The sequence below is a fragment of the Pituophis catenifer genome, unplaced genomic scaffold (assembly GCF_029215685.1).
Source record: "Pituophis catenifer annectens isolate HBS135680 unplaced genomic scaffold, rPitCat1.0.hap2 SCAF_2, whole genome shotgun sequence".
NCBI classification, from domain to species: Eukaryota; Metazoa; Chordata; class Lepidosauria; order Squamata; family Colubridae; genus Pituophis; species Pituophis catenifer.
Genome location: NW_027256882.1, coordinates 232,706,088 through 232,730,401, shown reverse-complemented (window position 1 = coordinate 232,730,401; position 24,314 = coordinate 232,706,088). Strand labels below are relative to the sequence as shown.

Sequence of the window (24,314 nt, the reverse complement as noted above, 5' to 3'; positions counted from 1 at the left end):
AGCATTCAAATATGCATTTATCACTTAAATCAAATAACCAACAACATATCAAACTAGATATGAGTCTTCGGCCCTCCTGTCATAACTTTTAACTAAGAGAGAATGCTAAAAAAAAAAAGTATTTACTAATGCAAGCACAAGATTGGAATAAAACTCTTATGATTTTCTAAGAAGCATTTTTGTGGCAAACAAAACTTTGATGGGATAATGGGAACAAATCAGCTATTAATAAAAAAAAAATACCTCCTCCCATTCTGCTCAGTACGGTCAGATGAGGAAAAGAAGTAGAAAAGATCATAAGCGTGCAGCAGAACTTTCTCTACGATGCAAGAGGAAAACGCTCTTTGCAATCTCTTTTGCAAGCTGCCCAATTTCAACTCTTTCCTCTGCAAGATTTGCAGGAAGTCTTTCACTTGTAGAAAGTTTTTTTTTTTTAAAGGAAAAAAAAACTTGTTTACAAGAAAATAAAGAGCTTGCATCTTTGTTGCAAAACCAGCTACTGAAAGGACCAAAAAGGGCGTTTTCTTACTTATCTTTAGCAAAATACAGTACTGCAGAGGACAAAATGCCACAGGAGGAAAGTAAGGAGTATAATTTATGCCCCTTGCAAAAATACAGTTGCTGCATTTTATAGTTGCATGGCTGAAGTTTGGCGGGTGCAATTGCATCTTAAAGTTTGTGGCATATTAAACAGGTGAGTAAAAGAGCTTGCAGTTTGACCTCTTATATGGCAGAATCAGAACAGGCAGACAAAGGGTGTTGTTTAAACAAACAAACAAAATGAAAACTTAATGGAATTAAGGACTTGATTATTGTGCTTTGCCTCTTTCCTCTATTCCCTCAGGGAGCAGAATGTGTATTTGTGTTTGTGAATATCCTCCATTTTATCTTTACATTATCTTCTCTGAAATGAGTTGAGTGAGTATCCAAGGACACTCAAAAAGCTTCATGCCTTTGCAGACATTTGAATCTGGATTTCCCTCAGTTCTTAAGTTTATTATGTAGGTAATATATGTATATCAAGAACTTAAATATTTGACTGAGACTGAGAGTGAATGGTTGGCCTAAGGTCATCTAGATGGGTTCCTAAGACAGGACTAGAACTCATGGTTTCTCCATTTCTGGCCTGTTACTTTAACCACTACACCAAACTGGTTCTCGTTATTATATTATTAAGATTTAAATTTGTTCTTTTGTTGTTTGAGCAGTAAACTCAACATTATTAGATGGAAGGTAAATTTGCAGTCTACAAGATTGCTTGCATTTTAATACTGTTAAATAAAGATACTCAATTCTATTTAATACAAATACAAAAAATGTGGCTTTTATTAGCTTCAAAATGTGCCTCTTTGGATTTAGCTAAATAATTTATTAAGCTTAAAAGCCATTCTTTTTTTAATTATTATTTTAAAATGCCAATGTGACCATTTGTAGTCAGTAGAGGTCAGCTAAAAAGCATCATGTAGCCTCCAGTTTTAGCAGACGCTCCTAGCACCTCTTAAAGTGGAAGAATCACCCTACAATCCTCATAGCATCCCATGATCCCATTACAAATATTCAGTGGCAAAATGGCCAAATGTCAACCCCTAATCACTTCGCTAAGTGTCAAACTCAAGCGCACTATGGGCCAGATTATACCATATCGCGACTTCTTTGCCTTTGTGGAGCCAGAGTGGGCGTGGCCTACACATGATGTATCTGGCCCATGGGCCGCCAGTTTGACAAGCCTGCTCTTTTGGACCCAGTGTTGGATTCTTTAGGGAAGGAATAAAAGGTGAAAATGGAGAAGGAAGATTCTGGAAAGCAAGATATTTCCAATTCCATCTCTAAAATTTCAAAGGCTCTACCACCGAGGCCCCAGATCATATTTCTGCCAAGAACAGTGTGTTTGTGGGATTTAAGACTGGTGAGGGGAAGAGTTTGTTCCCATATACCTCCCACTGTTTTCTATCCTTAATTCAATATATTGAAATAAAGTAAAAGCTGAAAAAAAAATCCAGCACTGCTTTTTTTCCCTCTGATCCCACTTTACCAAATGGTCTCCTTAGGTCTTCTTGATCCCTGAAAAATTGATGCTTGGCTGCTAAGACTCTAATGGGTTTCAGATTTTGGTTTGTCTGACCCTTAAACTGTACTCTGATCCACTGTAATGAAATGACTGATCTCACCTTTACAGTGAATCAGTATATTTGACTTAGAAAATTCATTAATGGATTTCTGCCCATGAACCATGATTGGGAACTCAAGGGTGCTATTTTTTAATTTTCAAAAGGCAACAGGACTCTTTTTTTTTTCTTGAGGAAGAAGAAAACATTTCACTTCTCATCCAGGAAGCTTCATCAGTTTCAGCTGGATGGAAGGATGAGGTGGGAGAAATGGAAGGATTATATTTCTTTGTAGTCATCTGGTCATTAGCACTCTTTCTGAGAGCTGTTAAGGCCACTTGGGAGTTATCTGGGCCCTCAGGGTCACTTGAATCAGAGTGCAAATGATTCAGGTAACCCTGAGGGCACAAATAAATCCCCAAGTGGCCTCAACAACTCTCAAGAGAGGGTTCTAACAACCAGATGACTGCAAAGAAATATAATCCTTCCATTCCACCCCCCTTCCTGTCAGAACCTATCCTTCCATCCTCCCACCATCCAGTTGAAACTGATGAAGCTTGTTGGATGAGAAGCGAAACTTCTTTTTCTTCCTCTTCCTCAAGGAAAAAACAATCCAGTTCCCTTTAAAAAAAAACCAAACCACCTTTGGGACAACTATGACTTGGATGACTGAGACTCTCCATAGACATGTTTGGGAAAGTTGTCCTGAGGCTGGGGATGGATCAGTTGATGGGTTATTTTATTTACAAATGGCAATTTAGCCCAGGCAAGAAGACATCTGGGAAAAAAAGCATTTCAAAGAGGTTCTGCTTTTATTGACTCTTTATAAAGGAGGCTAGGAAATTCCTCTTACAGTTATGAAGAATCTACAGCCACCCAGGATTACCATTAAAGGTATTGTACTAAAATCCATGTTCTTGCGTCCTTGCCTTGCAAAATATAATTCAGCAGAAACCAGCCAAGCCTGGGTGTTGCTAATGGTTAACATGAGTTTGCTCAAAATATAAGGCTACATGTTGTACCTATTTGCTTTTCATTCTGTTTCTCTCTACCCCACCCTCCTAGTCACAAACTGGCTTTGTTTCTCTGTGAAACATTAGAGGCTGTGCCAAAGTTATATGCATGGATACAGAAACCAAAAAAGGTTGGACCATCTTTTTGTGGCCAGGAACTGCACTTGATATTATTTTGTGGCCAGTGATACAGTACAGATCAGACCATACTTTTCTTTCTTTGTTTTTTAACTGTTAAGCTAATGTTAAGATTTATGTGATCTCTGTGAGACATACGAGCCTGGCTAGAATGAAATTTGCAAAATTGTATTTAATCAGAAACACAGTGTGTAAAACATTCGGCAGTTAATGACTTAACTACGTGATGTGAATCATCCCAATTGTTGGAAACCAACAATCCTCCTTCGTCCAAAGTTGGTTAAGGAGTTTTTATTTGCAGTTTTATAGTAAGCCAATCTGAATGCTTCTCTGATTTCTCAAGATACTAAAAGCTTCCATTATTCGCCAGCAGATAATTCCCAATAGTAGCACAATAATAGTAATTGCCAACTTAGAATTTACAACTTGAATGAGTCCCCCATGATAATAATCTTTAACGTTCAGAATAGAATAGAATAGAATAGAATAGAATAGAATAGAATAGAATAGAATAGAATAGAATAGAATAGAATAGAATAGAATAGAATAGAATTCTTTATTGGCCAAGTGTGATTGGACACACATGGAATTTGTCTTCTGTGTATATGCTCTCAGTGTACATAAGGAGAATAAAATACATTCATCAAGAATAAAAAGATACAATACTTAGTGATAGTCAGGGTTACTAATAAATCGTACTAGGAAACAATATAATTGAAAGATACAAGCAACATGGTTATAGTAATAAGTGGGAAGAGATAGATATTAGTAAGGAAGAGAATAATAATAGTAATACAGTCTTAGTAAATTATTTGACAGTGTTGTGGGAATTAGTTGTTAAACAGAGTGATGGTATTCGGGGGAAAACTGTCCTTGTGTCTAGTTGTTTTGGTATGCAGTGCCTTTCTCTACAGTTTCCAAGGGATGAAAAAAATGTGAAGTCCAGGACAATGAGATAACATTCAGATATGGCTCAGGCAGATGCCTGCCTAATTCGCTGAATGATAAGGAAGATGAGCTCAATCAGATTTGCAAGATTCTGGTATTACAGCCAGTCTCAGGAAAGTAGTTGTACCCTTCATGTGGAATTTGTTGGCTGGCTTGATCTACCTAGTGGGGCAGCAGGATGAATATCACTGCTGTTGTCCCATGTGCTAACTGAAGTCTATTCATCTCAAGTCATGTCATCTTTAAATGTTGTGTCTTGCAGGAAGACGATGATTTTTCAAAGACAAATGGTATTGCGTTAAGAAACAGAAACTTAGAAAGAAGTAACTCCCTTCAATCTGATGAGGTAAGAAGAAAATGGGTAAGTTCATAGGTCACAGTCATGAAAAGCTTTGTGTTGGCTTTGTGTGCTGATTTAATACACTGTTGTTGTTTTTTATTGTTAGTGTTCATGCCACAGTTGTTTTAAATAAGTAGTTTGGGAACTGGAAAGGAGCCAGAATATAATTATGGCATGGGGAAGTAAAGTTATTAACTTTGGGTAACTAAACCCCACCCTTTCAATTAAACATAAAAAGGTAAAGGTTCCCCTCGCACATATGTGCTAGTCGTTCTTGACTCTAGGGGGTGGTGCTCATCTCTGTTTCAAAGCTGAAGAGCCAGCGCTGTCCAAAGACGTCTCCGTGGTCATGTAGCCAGCATGACTAAATGGCAAAGGCGCACGGAACGCTGTTACCTTCCCACCAAAGGTGGTCCCTATTTTTCTACTTGCATTTTTTACGTGCTTTCAAACTGCTAGGTTGGCAGAAGCTGGGACAAGTAATGGGAGCTCACCCCATTACGTGGCGCTAGGGATTTGAACTGCTGAACTGCCGACCTTTTGATCGACAAGCTCAGTGTCTTAGCCACTGAGCCACCGTGACCCATTCAATTAAACATACATAAAGATTATTAATATAACTGAGATAATGTTGGATGGTTAATAGAGAACAGGCAGCTTGAGAGTCACTGAGAACTAGAAGGAGACTTTTCTTTGTATCTGGCCCTTGAAGGAGAATCAAGGGAATAAAAACACAGGATTAATAACCCATTTTTCTTTCTCTTCTCCTAGCATGAGACAAACATCAATATTGACAATGAGCCACATGGAAGCCAACCTGAATCAGAAGAAAACAAGAATCTTGGGTGCAAGGGGTAATAATTTCATTAGGAGTTCTCCACCGATTAATGTCCCTGTCAAGTGAAGTTTTAGTGCATTCAGACACACTGAGTTTAGTTTTTGGCTTCAGGGTTCTTTTCGATATGTAAATAGCAAAGACCTGTTCTTCAGGTCACTCTGTCATACTTTGCTTCTTTTCTAATAAAAGATTCAATAAAGGGTTGTTCTAACTTATTGGCATATGATTATTGTTTATTTAAATTATATCCCATTTTTCTTCTAAGGTGAAAGATTCTCTTTCCTATTTTTTTTTCCCATAGCAACAGCCTTTTTGGGTAGTTTGGATTAAGAGATACCTTTTAGAACATCTAATCCTTCCAGGGTAAGATCTGCTCCTATCCTCCTGACCTTCTGAAAACCTGACTCTGCCACTTGGCTTGCAGCCCCAATGGGGGAGTCTCACCCTGGAGGTAGTTGATGGACTAAAAGCAGATCCTACCTCATCCCTTCATACCTTGTTCCTGCTCTCCCCATATTTTTACCAAAACTTAGTTTTATTGCTATATATATTTGTGTTGTTTATTGCTTTTAACTTTGTAAGCCACCCAGATTCACCTGGTGGTGAGATTAATTAATTAATTCTACTAGACTGGCCCAAAACTTGGCTTAGGTAGCCAAGGATGGACTGGAACTTGGGTCTCCTTGATTTCCAACTACTACACCAAGTCTGACCACACCACACTGGATCTTAGGCTTGCTTCACACATGTCACTACCGTGTTTCCCTGAAAATAAGCCCTCCCTGAAAATATTTAAACATATGCGCAGCCGGTTCCTGCCATTTTCTCTGGTTAGAATAGGGAGGCACAGCTGGAAATCAGGTAAAATGGCAAGAGGATCCCTGTCTCACTCCACGCACCCCAAAATAATAAGACCTCCCTGAAAATAAGGCCAAGCACTTATTTTGGGGTTCAAAAAAATATAAGACAGGGTCTTATTTTCAGGGAAACACGGTAAGATCATGAGGCATGGTGGCACAGTGGTTAGAATGCAGTACTACAGGCTAATTTATTTATTTATTTATTTATATCAAATTTATATACCGCCCTTCTCCCTAAGGACTCAGGGTGGTGTACAGCCAAAGTAAAAACATAAACTACAAACATTAAAATACAATTAAAAAGATGTATAAATATTTGGCCCCATAATTAAAAGCAATGACAAAACAATTAAAAACATTTTTAAAAGTGTTAGGCCAGCCCGGCTTGCTGGAAAAAGAATGTTTTAAGGGCACGGCGTAATTCACTGCTCACTGCCAGAAATTTGATTCTAACCGGCACAGGGTTGACTCAGCCTCCATCCTTCGAAGGTTGGTAAACTGAGGACCCAGATTGTTGGAGCCATAACTCTATAAAATGTTTAGAGAGGGCAGTAAAGCACTGTGAAGTAGTATATAAGTCTAAGTAGCAATAGCACTTAGACTTATATACCACTGCTATTGCTATTGCTATCATCATGTAGATTGTTTGCTTTTGGCCTCGTATGATATCTAAAATCAAATTACTATAGTTTGCTCATCTAAACATGGTTGTAAAATTCTTTATTCACATGTGGAAGACATGTGAAAACAATCTAACATTCCTGTATAATCAATATGTACTGTTCATTGTTAATTATAATATGTTGGGTAATGCATACTTATCTACTTATAGTACAAAATAGTCTGTTTTTAAGTTATTCTGTTTATTTATTTATCCTTCTAGGAAACTCGCAAGGAAATATGATATGGTCCTTCAATTTTGCAGGAAACATAAAACTATAATCCGATACATAATTTATGGAATACTAATTACGGGTATGTATTCTACAGTCTGGAAAATAGCAATTTTATGTAGAATTTTGGGTCTATATATTCTTAAAGTGTGAGACTAATAGCATAAATTAAAATCCATCCTTGGTTATATTCCAGTCTAATTACTGCAATCTTCTCCAGCCATAAGGCTATCTTTGCAAAAAGCCTGTAAACTCTAATTTATGTAAAATATGTCAGCTAAGATGTAGACCAGTGCAAGAGATATTGGAATTACAATCGCTATTTTGAAAGTTCTGTACTGTTTGACAAATTGCTTTTTGGGACAATTGAATATGTTAGTGTTCAAATTCTTAAATGAATTGCAGCCTGACTAACTGAATATACAGCCAAGTGGCTTTGTTAATATGCTTACCTCCAGTCTTATGTTAATAGAAAAGTAAGGCTGCAACAATTGAACTGTCCTGACTGTTGAGCCTTATTTTGTCTCCAGAATGGAGCTCATAAGCTGTACTCTTCTTATAGTTTCAATTGAGGACATATTAAGGAATTGATGGATTCCTCTGATTTGGTTTCTCTTCCCACTGAGCATCACTTGCTAGCAGGAAAAATAACTATTGCTCTCCTAAACATGTGGTGGGACAGGGTTAGGCAAGTTACAAAGAGTTACTGTGGAAGAGCTTGTCTTCTGGAGACAAGGATACTCTAAAATTAGAGGTTCTCAAGCAAAGTTTTTTTGCCTGGATATTATGGAGATTCTTGCCTTGGACAAAGGATGGAATTAGAAGACTTCCAAGGTCAAGAGATGCCTTCTTGTTTCAAGTTTGAAACTCTCTCTGTAAAGCTTTCATGACAAATATTGTATTAAGAGAAGAAGGGGAACATTACTTTAAATCTGGAAAAATTAGACAAACATCTCCACTATGGGATGGGAATGAGACAATGGTAATGTCATGAGGGCATCTCACCTTGTTTACTTGTGGTTTGAGGGACAGGTGGATAAGGCCTGAGGGACCATCTCTTATTTTAATACTCTCTCCCACTATTACCATTGAGTGAAATCTTTGTACTTTTATTATTTACTTCTTTGATGGGTTTTTTTTTTGTTGATTCAGATAATTAGATTGCATTGGAATAACTGACTCTGTCTTGGAATAGGTGATGATATCAAAATTGCTTTGACATAATTTGTACTTAGCTTCCTGTAGCAATTATAATTTTTCCAAGGCAAAAGTAAGATTAAGCAGTCACCATATCAGTTTCATTAACCGTTGTTATGCCTGCTTGGGTAAAACAGAGTATTTTGCATCTTGCCCTTCCCTCTTCTAGCAAGGAGCATATACTGTATTTTTCGGAGTATAAGACGCATCGGAGTATAAGACGCATCTTAGTTTTTGGGTAGGAAAATAAGAAAAAAGCTGATTGGCAGGTGGATTGGTCTCCCAGAATACCCCCAATCAGCTGTTCCCAGAAGTGAATTTTAGCAACAGGTTCCTTGGTTGTGAGCTCTGTGCCTTGCTTTTCTTTTCTTTTTCTTTTTTTTCTGCCTCTGAAATTTCTGAAACTGTTTCAGAAAAAAACTTTTTTTCCTGCCTCTGAAAGCCTCCGAAACAGAGCTTCAGAAAAAAAGCCTCTGAAGCTCTGTTTGGGGGCTTCTTTTCTGAAGCTTCGTTTCTGATGCTTTTTTCAGCCTCTGAAACCTCCATTTGAGAAGCTGGGTGGGGCTACATTCGGAGTATAAGACGCACCCAGATTTTTACCCTCTTTTTTGGGGGAAAAAGGTGCGTCTTATACTCCAAAAAATACGGTAAGTAATCCATGACTTATGACCACAACTGAGCCCAAAATTTCCACTATTAATAAGGCAGTTGTTAAGTGAGTTTTGTCCCATTTTATGACTTTTTGGCTACAATTTTAAGCAAATCATTGCGCTTGTTAAGTGAATCGTGCCGTTGTTAAGCGAATCTGGCCTCCAACATGATTTTGCTTGACGAAAATTGACTGTGGGGGTTACTAATGGTGATCACATGACCCCAAGACAGTGCGACTGCCATCAATACATGCCAGTTGCCAAGCGCCTGAATTTTGGTCACATGACTGTGGGGATGTGGCAACTGTTGTAAGGGTGAAAAGTGGTCAGAAGTCACTTTTTTTCAGTGCTGTGGTAACTTCAAACAGTCATCAAAAGATGATCTTCCTTGTAGATGCTTTTCCTCCAATTTGTCAGTACCAAGGCAGAAAGGATGTTGATAATTTGGTCACGAGTGAAACAATCATTCTCATTCTGTTCTTCCGAACAAGAAATATCCTCTTTTGCGCAGTTAAAACATACAGTTTTAGGGAAAGGATGAAAAAAAAAATCACTCTGGTGGATGGGATGTGTAGTTAGATAGTATAAAAACACTAGGTTTTATATAAGCACCCGTTTTTTAAAAACATCTAAGGATTTCCAAAGAGATAATTAGGATGACACAGAATTTATTTATTTCAAAGCATAAACGTTTTTGCTTAATTACTGGTGATCTGAAAATTGCAGTTTTGTTTGTGGGGGGGGAAACAGGAGCTGGAGACATTGGGTATGCAGTGTGGGCAGCTGACATGATCTTGCTTTTTTTCCATTACAGCTTATCTGGCAATGGTAATTGCGGCCTGCATCTTGAATTTTCACAGAGCCTTAGCGCTCTTCATCCTCACCCTCCTCGCCATTTTTTTCATTTGTTGGGACTTTTTCATAGCCAGATATGAGAGTAAAATTGCAGAGTTGCTGTCTCCTTTGGGAAGATTTTTGAAAGCTCAATGGTTTTGGTTGAAATGGTAATTAACCAACTTTCCTTTTTTCAAAAAAAAAAAAAGTGAAAGTGAGATTATGCAGTTGTTTGTGATTTTTAGTACTATATAAATGCTATAAATTATGTTACATTTTGTCCTAGCTATTTTTTAAAAAAACAGGATTTTGGGATACTAACTCAGGATAAAATTTCAAATTTCTGTGTCCTAAAGAAGTGCTTTTCAGTCTCTTTCTAAGGGATATTAGAACACCCAATATTACCAATTATTAAAGTAGTTCCCACGCCCACGGCTATGTTTTTAACAAGAGTTTGGTAACGATTAGCAGATGAAAATGTTTTGCCTAATGTTAGTTAATGCATCATCAAACTGATCATATAAGTATACTACCAAAGCAATCTGGTTTTATTATAGCTATTTAGTAGCTTTTGTAAAGGGGAGGGGGGGAGATTGAGTAGTCTTAAACATTTATTGGAGCTTAATTAGCAGGACAATATATAATCATGTATTATTGGAAGTTTATCTTCAGACAAAAATCGCAGTGGTCATTTGATCCACTTGCTTATTTGGGAGGAGTAGGGCCAAAACATCTTTCAGAGTAAAACAACTTAAATTGTATCAGGTTTGACTAGTTATAAGAGCCCAAAATATAGACTGTATTCTTTTATTGATATTTTAAGGGCAGTTGCTTGGTTCTTTGACTTTCGCGGGGGTGGGGGGGAAATGCCTTGAACTTAAAAACTTTACAGCAGAATAATCTAACCCAAATACCAGAATTGACATATATATTTGGCAAACTTCACAGCTTTTCTTGCAGAATGTTTATACCTGGTGTTCCAACTTTCTTGTCAGACCCACGTACAGGCAATCCTCACTTAATGACAGGTCATTTAATGACCCTTCAAGATTATGACTGATCTCTCCAGAGTTACTTAGGGCCTGCTTTTGAAGTTCCAATGACTTCAAATGACCCCTCACCCCTCCTCACAGTCATGTGATTGCATTTTGGGGACTTGGCAACTGGCTCGCACTGATGATTGTTTGCAGTGTCCCATGGTCACACTTTTAGTATTTTTTGCCATTTCTGGTGTTTTCTTTCAGTTTTTGGCAAAAAACAGCCATTGGGAGAAAACAGACTCACTTAGTGACCATGGTATTTACTCAATGAGGTGGCATTCACTAAATAGTGGTTTGTGTCTAACAACTGTTAAAAAATATTGAATGCACAACTTAAAATCACAAGTCCGGAGTCAATTATAGTCATAAGTGAATGGCTGTCTGTACCAATGGTGGGTTGCTACCGGTTCACCCCAGTTCGGGCAAACCGGTAGTGGCAGCGGCAGGAGGCTCCACCCACCTACCCAGATGTCATCAAAAACAGTCTGTGCATGCGCAGAACTGCTGAGCACTCACGAAGTGAGCGAGCGTACCTGTGAGCTCCCAATAGCAAACTGGTAGTGCCAGGATTTGAAACCCACTACTGGTCTGTTCCCAGAAATTTTGTGATTCCACCACATGCAGTGATGGGCAGAGCTAAAATAAGTGGTGTCAAAAATGAACTGTTCTATGTCTTTCTGGCTATCTTTTTTCCCCCAGCCATTCATTTTACTATTTGGAAACTAGGTTTAGTCAAGCTCTTGTAAAGCAATCCCTTAATCTGCATTTAATAACAATTAGATGCAGAAGTAAATTCAGAAGGTTGGGTTCTCTCCATTAATGGAAGTCAAGTGACTTTCTTTCTTTCTTTCTTTCTTTCTTTCTTTCTTTCTTTCTTTCTTTCTTTCTTTCTTTCTCTTCCTTCCTTCCTTCCTTCCTTCCTTCCCTCCCTCCCTCCCTCCCTCCCTCTCTCTCTCTCTCTCTCTCTGTCTAGCAAAACTAAAAACACAATAAAAAAGAAAGAGAAAAAACCATGTTATTATTTGTCAGATTTATACTGCCACATTTTTGTTAAGGATACACACAAAAAGAAACAATCCAAAAACTCAAGGAAGTAGAGATTACTTAAATCTCTAATGGCTTTTTACCAGAAATCATTTTTCATCATCAGTTGCTGCCACTGACAACTTCTCCAACTGAAGTCAGTACTTCCAGTTTGACAACTAAGAGTTTGACAAATGTTCTCTTTTTACAGTCCAAGGCCAACAGAAGCAGGTTACGAAGTATCCAATGGGAAGCAATATATGGCCAGTGTGTTTTTAGCAATAAATAGTTATGAGGATGTGCATATTGACTAGTCTATGTGGGGGGAGGAGGGAGAGGAGAGAGAGATACCATCTAAAATAAGGTGATGATCTTTCCCTTAAATCATTCACTGCAGTGTTTGAATACCTTTTCTCTAGGGTAGTGTGGATCATCTTAATAGTTGCTGGTGTGTGTTGGTTAATTTTCGATACTGCCAAGCAAGGGACCAACCAGCTTATTTCTTTTGGTGGGCTTCTTATGTATATTCTCTTGATGCTGATCTTCTCCAAGTACCCAACTAAAGTGAGTCTGTTTACAATCTTTCATTTATAGCTTTTCTTACATTTAATGTCTATTTGCAACACATTGAGTAGATGTCCGATAACATAGCTTATTCATTTTCTTTTATTAGTATCTTTGTTTTATGTGGTTCAGCCTTTTATTTATTTATTCATTGGTATCCTGCCTTTATTATTTTTATAAATAACTCAAGGTGATGAACATATCCAGCACACCTTTTCCCTCCTATTTTCTCCACAACAACAATCTTGCCAGGTGAATTGTGCTGAGAGAGAGTGACTGGCCCAGGGTCATCCAGTTGTCTTTCATGGCTAAGGCAGGACCTGAACTCATGGTCTCTTGCATTCTAACCTAGTGCCTTTGCATCTCTTTTGCAATACTGCCGCCCAACCCTAATGCCCTAAAATGGCCTAGATTTCCACTTGATATATGCCTCCAAAGATATATAACCTGTTCTTCTTTACATGAGTTATTCTCAATGTGCAAGGTAGGTCTTGGTAGAAAGGAATATGTAAAACAGAAACTTTAGTTTTCATCATCATTCTTATTCTACTATGACTAACCCTAGACCAGTTTTTAAAAGATTATCACTCCGGTCCTCCCAAGGCTTTGTTGCAAGTTGGATAGCATCCATGGAGGATTAATTCATAATCACTTCCTTGGTTCACCAGATCTCAGCCAGCTGCTTCCAACGCCTTTAAACAAGCTACCTTCTATCTCAGGAACAGGGTGTATATCAAGGGATGTCCCTCAGGAACCCTCACGAACAGGGTGTATATCAAGGGATGTCCCTCAGGAACTCTCAGGAACAGGGGGTATATCAAGGGATGTCCCTCAGGAACCCTCGGGAACAGGGTGTATATCAAGGGATGTCCCTCAGGAACCCTCAGGAACAGGGTGTATATCAAGGGATGTCCCTCAGGAACCCTCAGGAACAGGGTGTATATCAAGGGATGTCCCTCAGGAACCCTCAGGAACAGGGTGTATATCAAGGGATGTCCCTTAGGAACCCTCAGGAACAGGGTGTATATCAAGGGATGTCCCTCAGGAACCCTCAGGAACAGGGTGTATATCAAGAGATGTCCCAAAGAAATCTAATTCTGATAACAGCCCCCATAAACACTTTAATTTCTGAAGAAAATTACTAGATTGATGTTTTATCTAGAACCTGCTTACCCTTCCTTAAGAAAAGGGAACATTTATAAGTCCTTCATCTATGATATATTTTTTTTCCATTAGTCTTTCTTGTCCTGTCTGGCCAATTTTGTGACAGTTACAAAGAACGCAGATAGAGCTTCACTTAATGCTATTCCTTTGAAAACTGTGTTGGCTTGTATAGGGAAGGGTGGGGGGGAACCTTGGAAAACCAGCAACCATTTGAAGCTACAAAGATGCTGAAAAAGGAGATTTATGACCGACCCTAAAAGTTACGTCCCCAAAGATCACGATTCAGGCAGTTTGCAACCAGCACTCATTTACGATGGTTGCGATGTCTTGCAATCACATGATCGCCATTTGCGACCTTCATAGCCAGCTGTAGCCAACAAAGTCAATGAGGAAGTTGCAGTGGCTTTGCATTTAATAACCCATGGTGATTCACTTAACAACCACAATCAGAACTGACATAAGTTGATGAGGTGAGAAGATGATTCACTTAATGACTGCACCACCTAGCGGTAGTGTCGGCAGTCTCAACAGTGGTTGATAAGTAATACTAGATATTTATTTATTATCAAATTTAGATACCACGCATCTCACTCTCAGAGTGATTGTATACTGGCAAACAAACATTGCAGTGTATTCATATCTTTCATTGCAAATCTTTTTACCCAGAGTTCCCTGCCACTGAGCTTTACTCTCCACCAAGATATTATAAACCAGGGGTGTCAAGCTCGATTTCACTGAGGGCCGCATCAGGGTTGTGTTTGACCTTGGGGGGCCAGGGTGGGCATGGCCAGCTCAATGTCACTCATGCTGGGGGGCACATGTGGTGACCCAAGCACTCTGCCAGTGAAAACGGGCTCCCAAGCTCTGTTTTTGTCTGTGATGGCCTCCTGCAACCCTTTGCCAGTGAAAATGTGTGAATGTAACCCTCCCAAGCTCCGTTTTCACTGGCAGAGGCACCATGGACCAGTACTTCACTGTTTCCAGGGTGGCCCTGTGGGCCAGATCTAAGCACCCCGTGGGACAAATATGGCCTGTGGGCTTTGAGTTTGACACCCCTGTTATAAACTATAATGTAATGTCTCCAGTCCTTTCCAGAAGTATGGATCAGTTCCCAATATTCCTTAGCCAGCCTGGCCTTTATCAATAATTTTAAATTGTACCTCACTTGCTTGAAAAGCAACCAGATTGGGAATGGTTGCTGGAAGAAATCAAACATACATAACTTTTCTGTCTTACTTTTAAATTTAGTGCATTATTTTTTTTTAAAAAAAAATCTCCCCTTCTTTTGTAAATATTTATGTACAAGAAGAAATATGCAAATATATTTCCCACTCATTTCAGGGGCACTTATTTGGAATCACCATCTGCATTTACTACAGTATTTTCTGCAATATTGTCAAATTCAAGCTGATTTTAAATCTGATAGTTTTGTTTTTCTTTATGGTTGCATAGGTTGTATGGAGGCCAGTAATCTGGGGTGTTGCAATGCAGTTTGTTCTTGGACTTATAACCTTGAGGACCAAAGTAGGATTTGATGCATTCAATTGGCTTGGTAATCAAGTTCAGGTAAGGGTTGAATACCTCATTCCTGTGCATGTTCACTTACAATTAAATTTTAAATTCTGATTTCATATGGACTCATTCTCAAGAAAGGTTAAGACAATTGTCTGCTTCAAAAACTATCAGAGAAATAATCAGATTTGTCCTCACCTGTGATCAAGTTTCACTAAATTGAAGGGATTTGCTTATAATTAACCTGCAGTAGGCAATTTGATTTGCCTGTGCATCTTAAATTATAAAACGGTTCATGCTGCATGTAGAAAATCATTTATAAAGCAAGAAATCCGATTTTAAAAACAATCTTTTTTTAATCTTAAAAAGTATAGAGATTAGCAGAATTTATCTTCATAAAGAAATATCTTAAAAGTGCAATCCCCTTCTTTAATCAACTTAAAGCCTACAGTTTGTAAATAGCACTTTCAATCACCACTTAAAGTTCAGTTTGCCATCTAGGTAAGTGATGGTTTACTTAAAAAACCATATTTAGCTGGGTTCACAGATAGCATTAAACTAAAACAACATAATGCAATTCTGGCAAACCAAAGAAGTAAGAATCACACAGATTTCATAAACACATTCATAATATGGGTTGACAACTGTAAAAGAAAATTTGCTTCCCATGGCTCTTATATCCAGACTGTGTTGTCCTTCCTATAGTTTCTCACAACTAAACTCATTGATTGGGCCACATTCACTTGAAAAAAGCCACAATGTTGTTATCCAAACATTGTTCTGTTTAATATTTAAAAACCCAACCCAGTGCTATTAGATTACAGTGTTATCCTCCAGTTCTCCAATCAGTAGAAAAATGTTCCAACATGAATTGTACTTCTCACATTGTTGATTTACCACAGAAACAAAGCCAGAAATTATGCTGGTCTTAATATTACAATGTGGACATGTTAAAGAAGTCAATTGGTGGATCTCCCAGTTTGATATACCCTCTCACTAATCATTGCTAGTCAATGGGTAAAGAGTCACCTATTACTTTACCTACAGTGGGATAGGGAATGTATGAACAAATATAGGTGCATGCTTGGAACTGTGTGTTGAGCTGTTTGTCAAGATTCCCCATCAGCAGATCTTCAGGGCATAGTTCATAGTTCAGCTTTTTCTAAACACAGATTTGGTATTCTTCTAGGAGAGAGGGGGAAGGTAAATCCCTATTCAAAGGAAGCCTGGTTGATAGATAATAGCTATGGAAGAGGGATGCGTGATGAAGCAGGTTGGAGCAATTGATAACAGATGAGCTCTATGACTTCATGGTTGATCACACCCAGAGAGCCATTGAGACCAGTTGTGTTTGACTTGCACATAATAACAGCAATCCTCGTCATGGCAACCAATGGCATCAACACTGGAATGGAATAGAGAAGATGGCAGTGTCCCCCACAGCCACTATCGCCAAAGTAATGAAAAAATAACAATATGGCCAAGCAAAACACCTGGTCAATAGAATAACAAAGATTAGCAACATAGCAGTAGAACTCTTTTCAAACATAAGTCTAGCACTCCTTCTGTGTTAAAAACCCTTCCTAAGACCTGACAGTCGGCTTTTATAGGTGCCAGTCAAGCATTACTTGGACAAACACATCTATAGAAATAAATCTTTCCTGCAGCACAAAGGGATGTGGTGGCTCAGTGGCTAAGATGCTGAGCTTGTCAATTGAAAGGTGGGCAGTTCAGCAGTTCGAATCCCTAGTGAGCTCCCGTTACTTATCCCAGCTTCTGCCAACCTAGCAGTTCGAAAGCACATAAAAAATGCAAGTAGAAAAATAGGGAGCACCTTTGGTGGGAAGGTAACAGTGTTCCATGTGCCTTTGACATTTAGTCATGCCAGACACATGACCACGGAGACGTCTTTGGACAGCGCTGGCTCTTCGGCTTTGAAATGGAGATGAGCACTGCCCCCTAGAGTCGGGAATGACTAGCACATATGAGGGGAACCTTTACCTTTACCTTTACAGCACAAAACAAAATAGTCAAGACAGTTCCCAGTGACCAGAGAGAAGGTGTTCCTTGCAATCTTATAAAATGGCTGAAATTGCTTAGCAGATCTTAAGCCCTGATTCTGTCAATGGCTGCGTCATCAGTGAGGTATGCCATATTTCAACCATGTCAAAAGTTGGACTGGGATAAAAGGAAAAACTAGAAAAGCTATAGAAAACTTTAAGTTGTATCAGCTCTGAACTGGCAATGATAGAGTGTCACACATTCACGGAAGAATAAAGCAGCTATTGGAAACTATTCATGCCAAGAGTGGAAGATGTGAGGATGAAGACCAAGAGCAGAAAAATGTTCTCCTCCTTGCCAATTAACAGAAAATATTGTTGATTGTAGAAGCAGCAAAAAATGTCTTAAGCATATCTGAGGCAAAAACAAAGGATTACAAAGCCACATTGATTGATCCTTAACATAAATCCTGCATCCTTTGAAATAATGATTCAGTAATTGTCTTCCTCTTCCCCATGTCAATACAAGTAGCAGCTGGAACTGTCAGTGAAGCATTTTTAAATACAGCGTTTTCTTTTAAATATTCTTCTACTACCATTGCTACAATGCCCAAAGTCTCTCTCTGAGGGGAGAGAGGGAGTTAAGAAATGTGATTGACAAATAAATAAATTTCCCAATTTCCTCCTTATGGAAGTGTCCTTTGTTTCTAAACAATCCCACAATGTTTCCTTTGCAGATTTGCATTGATCTGCACAATTTATAAAATGTTTTTGCCATTAACATGTGCAAAGGATAGAATTATAAGGTCCCCAAATTTTATTTCACTCAGGTCATTATTAAACTGGCACATTTCCTTGTTAATTTTGGTTTTTGAAATTCAGAATACATTTGAGGATTCACATTTTTATTATAGAAGAACCTTGCAGTCCCAAAGGTGCTTTTTCAGGAAGCAACTGGACTTTCTTGTTTTTTGTTTTGAAGACGTTTTGCTTCTCATCCAAGAAAAGTCTTAAAAAGAAAAAACAAGAAAGTCCAGTCGCCTCCTGAAAAAGCACCTTTGGCACAACCATGACCTGGATGACTGAGAATACATCTTTTCGAAACAGAGCATTGATCCGGTCATAAATTTGTTCAGCTTTTGGTTCCATCTTTAACACAATTTTATATATTCTATTTTTGCCATAACATTTATTTCTTAATCTTAGCTCACATATCTCAACTATTACCATCTTATAGTAAGCTTACTCATATTAACATAATCAAAACAATTACCCTTCTTTTAATCCACCTTAAATCTTAATTCAAATAATACCTCATAATACATTTCACAATTCTTATCCTAAATTCTCACTATTAACAATACAGTTCAAATGTATTTATATTTCTGAATCTTATTTCAATTTCTAAAACTTCCCTACATTTTATTATTACTTCATATACTATTCATTAATTCTTTAATTATTACTTCATCAAATTTAAATCTTATCTCTAGTCTTAAAAATATATCAATTTAACAATTAAACAAAGTTCTTAGTTCAAATAATACAACATAATACAATTCTCAATTATTTAACTCTGCAGTATTTATATGTCCCCACCCCCCACAGCTTTTTTTTAAGTCCCAGAAATAATTGTCCTCTTTTTGTAGAACAACATGTTGCTCTTTTTTTTCCCTCATGAAATTGCAGAATACACTGACTGTGACCACAGATCATTCACAAGCACGACTCTGAATTTCCTTGAGACTTAGCAACATTTCATTTACCTGTTATCTTCGGTTAGGCAGAAGGAAGCAATTACAGTTCCTTGTAGCATTAAAAGTGTGGGGTGCAGAGTTATTAATCCTGTGTGATGACAAACAAAGCTAGATCAGCAGCTAAGAACCAGGAAGGAGAAAGATAACTGCCACTCCCACAGTGTTTATTGTTTTGCTTAACTTGGAGCTCTGAAAAGTTTATCTTTCAGTCCTGGGATTTTGATTTATGCAGTGAGTGATCTGTATGAAAATGAAAATGAGGAGGCAATCTTAATTTCCATTTAAGGAAAAAAAAAGTTGCCTGTGTAGTAGGATGCCTCACATCCAGCTTTTGACAATGTCCTAAATCAGAGAGGAACTTATACTTATTCTTAACCAAGGGACTTTTCCTTGATTCAAGAGTTCATGATTCACTAGTTCTTATTTTTAATTGACCTCACCTAGTGAGTCATACAACTTACTACTTGAACATTGAATGTATAGTGACTGGTTGAATATTTGAGCAATATGTGTCTTCAAAAATTTGGATTAGAATAATTGAGATGGTGAGGTTTTCCCCATCGAAACAACTTATTCTTCCTCTTTCTCTTCCCTTTAAGATTTTCTTGGGATACACGGATGCTGGTGCTAAATTTGTGTTTGGTGAAAAGTATACCGATCACTTCTTTGCCTTCAAGGTAAATAGCCATTGTTTTTGTTGTCCCTGGTTTACACTGACCAAGGTATAGTGGGTAAGTTTACAAAATGAATCGGTAAAGTACAGAACATTTCGTACGTACAATATTCTCCTAAAAGAAATATTCTTGTTTAAAGTACCAGTCAGTTTCAGCCAGTTCTTTGATGGGAGAAGTATTATTTGGCACTGTCTGAAATACTATGATATACTGACCGAAGTCTCTTTTTTCTTTTTTTCCTATTTTTTTTTAAATCATTTCCTTGTACTTTTTGCCTTCTCTTTTATTTCTCCTTCTTCTTTTTCTTCCTTACTTCATATTAATTTTGATTAGTTTTTATCTTCTTCTTTAAAACTTTCCATAAAATCATGTTTTTTTAAAAGAAATAAAGGATAGCTACACTTTCTTTGATGGCATCTTTCTGTATGTCTTTGATTACAGGCTTGATAGTACAGTATTTCAGGGTTGATCAGTGGTGGAATTCAAATTTTTTTACTACCGGTTCTGTGGGTGTGGCTTGGTGGGCATGGCAGGGGAAGGATACTGCAAAATCCCCATTCCCACCCCACTCTGGGGCCAGCCAGAGGTGGTATTTGCCAGTTCTCTGAACAACTCAAAATTTCCACTACCGGTTCTCCAGAACCTGTCAGAACCTGCTGAATTTCACTCCTGGGGTTGATCTGTTTGAAATTTATAACATAGGAAAGCATTCAGATAACTTGGAAACAGTTCTTAACAATAGATGTTTTGTCTTCAACTAGGTGCTGCCTATTATCATTTTCTTCAGTACAGTGATGTCTGTGCTGTACTATGTTGGATTCATGCAGTGGCTTATTAAAAAGGTAACAGTACCCTGGATACTTTGAGAAATGGAATGGAACAGAACAGAACAGAACAGAACAGAACAGAACAGAACAGAACAGAACAGAATAGAATAGAATAGAATAGAATAGAATAGAATAGAATAGAATAGAATAGAATAGAATAGAATACTTTATTGGTCAAGTGTGATTGGACACACAAGGGCTTTGTCTCTGGTTATAAAATTATAATTATAAAAGCATATGCAGTATATGGAACAGACCATTCTTCTTAATTTTAATTTTCTTTTTTAAAAAGTACATAGCATTTTTCTTTCCTAAGTCTAATGCATCGTGCAAACTATCATAAACTAGCTTTATTTAATCTGAAGAATTCTACATACTTTGAGTTCATGACTCCCAATACATTGAGTTTAAGTGGTATAAGGGATAAAGCTGGCAAGGGTGGGATCAGATCAAACAGAACCTGTGTGTAAATCTGAGTAGGTACCTTCCAATTGGCTGAGCAGAGAATTATCATTTATTGAGAAAGGTCAGAGGGAATGCTTAGAATTTAAAACCTGACACTCACAGTGTGTGAGTGTATGAATGTATGCATGTGTGCATGTATAAGAGAGAGAATTACTTCACAGTGATGAGTCTATGAAGCTTCTTCCATTAACTAGACATTAAATGTGGGATTTAGTTTATGAAAGAGTAGATTTATTGCCTATGAAACCTGATAATATCTAAAATTCCATTTTCCATACTGGCTGGCATGCTGACTGGAAGTTGTAGTCCACGCATCTCAAAGTTGAGAAACAGTGGTCTGAAGTACTTTTCAGGGAAGCTCTGAATATATAAACAAGGTCTATCACTAACTGTCACTTCTAGAATATAATTTCTTCCTTCTACCTGACACAATAAAAGTTGATCAGAACATCAAACTGCAATAAAACTAGAATAAGATGTGCAAGATAAGAGAGTGTAGACCAGGTGCTTTATGAATAAATATCAATCTCCACAGGATATCACCATCTCTTTATGCACCAATGACAAATTCCTTGTGTGTCCAATCATACTTGGCCAATAAAGAATTCGATTCGATTCAATTTGATTTGATTCAATTCAATTCAATTCAATTCTTTATCAGTTTCTAGAACCAGTACTAGGATTTCATCTTGTTATATGGCCTTAGCCCTGAATTACAAAATTTCAACCCATGGCCTGGATCTAGGTCTTCCAAACAAAAGTTGAATTATTCTCATGGAAGGGAACTGAAAATAATTGCATCCTTCTTATGTACTCTGTCACATTTCTCACTGGAAGAAACTTTGCTGGAGGGGGTTGTAGAAAGAATTTGGGGAGAAGAAGGAGCTTCCCATCTCTCAAATCTTAATCTTGATAGTATCAAGTCATTGGTTCAACTTTGAGTTGATTCTGTTTTAAGCACTGCCTTAGCTCTATACTTTACAATTATCCAAATTTTTAAAAACCCTACTAGATAGTCCAAATGTTTTGATTTCATTCCCACACTAAAAGCTTCCCTGGTCTATTTCTTTGCCTTCTGTTCTCTGAAATTCTTCCAATCGAAATGGTTTAACATTTTGTCTATAATGACAGACAGCTACCTAAACTGTTCAGCAGATATCCAGTAGGAAGATTGTGGTTATTAAAAGTTGCATCTCTTTGTTTGGTAAGTTAAATTGTTGGACAGGTTGGGAGGAAAAAACCCAGGCATGGTAGAATTACATTAACTTGATGCTGCATTGGAGCTATGGTTAAATTCCTGGTTTCTGGGGAGACTGGAATATGTAGGCCCCTGTAACTTTGCCAAAGTATTCATAAACTGTACAACTTACACTATCCAAGCTCTGTTAGTCTTATACAAATTCTGTAATTTAGACTATGTAACCTGTGCCAATATGGCAGATTAAACTGATTTATTTGTAGATTTGTTACGAAAGCTCAAAGCATCTTGATATATTCCAGTTTATAACATTTTGTCTAAATCAAGATACGCATAGATGTCCCTGGCAGTGATTCTACACTGGCAGACCTGACTCAGTTAGGGATTCACGTATTGTAATAATTTGGCATATACAATTGGTATATTCCAAAGAGCCTCCTAAAGAAAATTGCTCACATGGGAGAAATCCTTGAGGAGTTTACACATATACTTTAACTCAGTTAAGACGTTTGTTGAATTCTATGTACATGAAGCAGTTGGAATGTGGCCAAAAAATTAATTTTGTGCATTGTAACTTTCATAGGTTGGATGGATCATGCAAATTACCTTACAGACAAGTCCAGTCGAATCTTTAGTTGCAGCTGGCAATATATTTGTGGGAATGGTAAGTTATTGAAGCAAAGAAGTAAGCTTGTAGCCTAAGGACAAATCTTTTTGACAGAAAATAGCCCATCTAACAAGACAAGAACATGTACTTTTAAAGACTTTTACTAAGCTTCCATAATATTTTTCCTTCATTTTATTGTGTAAGTATTAACAGCCATTAAATCTTCTACTTAAAATGCTGTTGCACAACTCAGTACCCATTCCCAAGAGGCATGACAGAAGATCCAGCATTTCTAATAATAAGTCGACAATTGTACTGCCTTAGCAGAGTAGACATTCTTACATGGGGAGTAAGTTTTAACAATTATCTCATTCTTTTTTTCTTTTCTAGTTTGTTTGTTTCTCATGGTTCTAGAAAACTCAGAAGCAAGATAAATTGGTTATTGATTCCTCCTAGAGCAGCGATTCTGCCTGATATATGAAAACATTGCTCATGCACTAGCCTAATATTCAGATCTGGATTTGCATTAGATTATATGAGAAAGGGCATAAAAATCCATGCAACAGTGTTCAAAATAGGCAGATGTTTTCTGTCAAGATTTCCTCCTAAAACAGAAATCTATACAATTCTCTGTATAATCTTTTGACCATGTTTTACCAGAAGAATGACCCCAATTCAAACTGCAAAAAGCCAAGCGAGAAGATATTCAAAATGTTCATAAAGGCTCTTCTTTTACAAACTCACTAATTAATGAGGGATGGAGGGTTCTGTTAAGTTTTCAAGATTCTGATCTTTATCCCTAATTCTTTGCATTAAAACTCCTTGCTGTAGTCTATGTGATTTCAGCTTTCTGGATCAGGGGTCTCAAACCCCCGGTCCATGGACAGCTACCAGGCCACGGCCTGTTGGCAATGGGGCAACACAAGCAGTGGGTGAGCACAGGAAGCTCTCTGCCATTGCTTCCAGTCCACAGGGCCAGAAACATTGGGAACTGCTATCCTGGATCATATATGTAGGAAAAGAACAGGCAGAGCTTGGGGATGGAGTTAAACACATCATCATTTAAGGGTCCTTACATTGCTACAAGTGGCCCAAGTCCCCTTGAATTTGTTGATTCTTATCTAGCACCAATTTAGTGCTGACCATTAGTAGACTGGATTCTTGTTCATAGTCTTAAATAATTAATCTTCTGTGTTACAACTTAGCATGTGGTCCTGATCCTTTGCACTGTGCTTGATGGATCATTCTAACATATAAGAGGAAGATATAACTAAAATCCACTTACCTGATTTCTCTTCCTTGCAGTCGGAGTCTCCTCTCATGGTAAAGCCATATCTGCCCTATGTTACCAAGTCTGAACTCCATGCTATCATGACCGCTGGATTTGCCACCATTGCTGGAAGTGTTTTAGGAGCATATATTTCCTTTGGGGTAAGAATGGAAGTGCAGTAATTGATAACAATTATTTTATCTTGCTTGTACTCAGGAGTTTGTGCTGTTAAACATTATTGGTTTTCATTAGATTGTTTTGCTTCATTAGGGATTTTTCATTTGTGTGTATGTGTGTGTGTATTAGGATAGCTTCAAGCCTCATTCCTTGAAGCTATCCTAACCCTAATGATACCACTCTCTTCTGTCAGGTTGAGAGTTGACTCTGTGGCGATTGA

The 24,314-nt window shown here is 37.7% G+C and overlaps 1 protein-coding gene across 1 annotated transcript in view; it reads left to right on the top strand.

The window, feature by feature from the left end:
* Positions 1-24,314, top strand: part of SLC28A3 (solute carrier family 28 member 3) — a 43,107-nt gene that overhangs the window by 5,611 nt on the left and 13,182 nt on the right. Inside the window, exons 2-11 of the mRNA XM_070934516.1 lie at positions 4,467-4,550; positions 5,316-5,398; positions 7,126-7,217; positions 9,797-9,986; positions 12,299-12,443; positions 15,060-15,173; positions 19,476-19,553; positions 20,312-20,392; positions 22,624-22,704; positions 23,953-24,078. Coding sequence (XP_070790617.1) covers positions 4,467-4,550; positions 5,316-5,398; positions 7,126-7,217; positions 9,797-9,986; positions 12,299-12,443; positions 15,060-15,173; positions 19,476-19,553; positions 20,312-20,392; positions 22,624-22,704; positions 23,953-24,078 — 1,074 coding nt within the window. The remainder of the gene's footprint in view (positions 1-4,466; positions 4,551-5,315; positions 5,399-7,125; positions 7,218-9,796; positions 9,987-12,298; positions 12,444-15,059; positions 15,174-19,475; positions 19,554-20,311; positions 20,393-22,623; positions 22,705-23,952; positions 24,079-24,314) is intronic.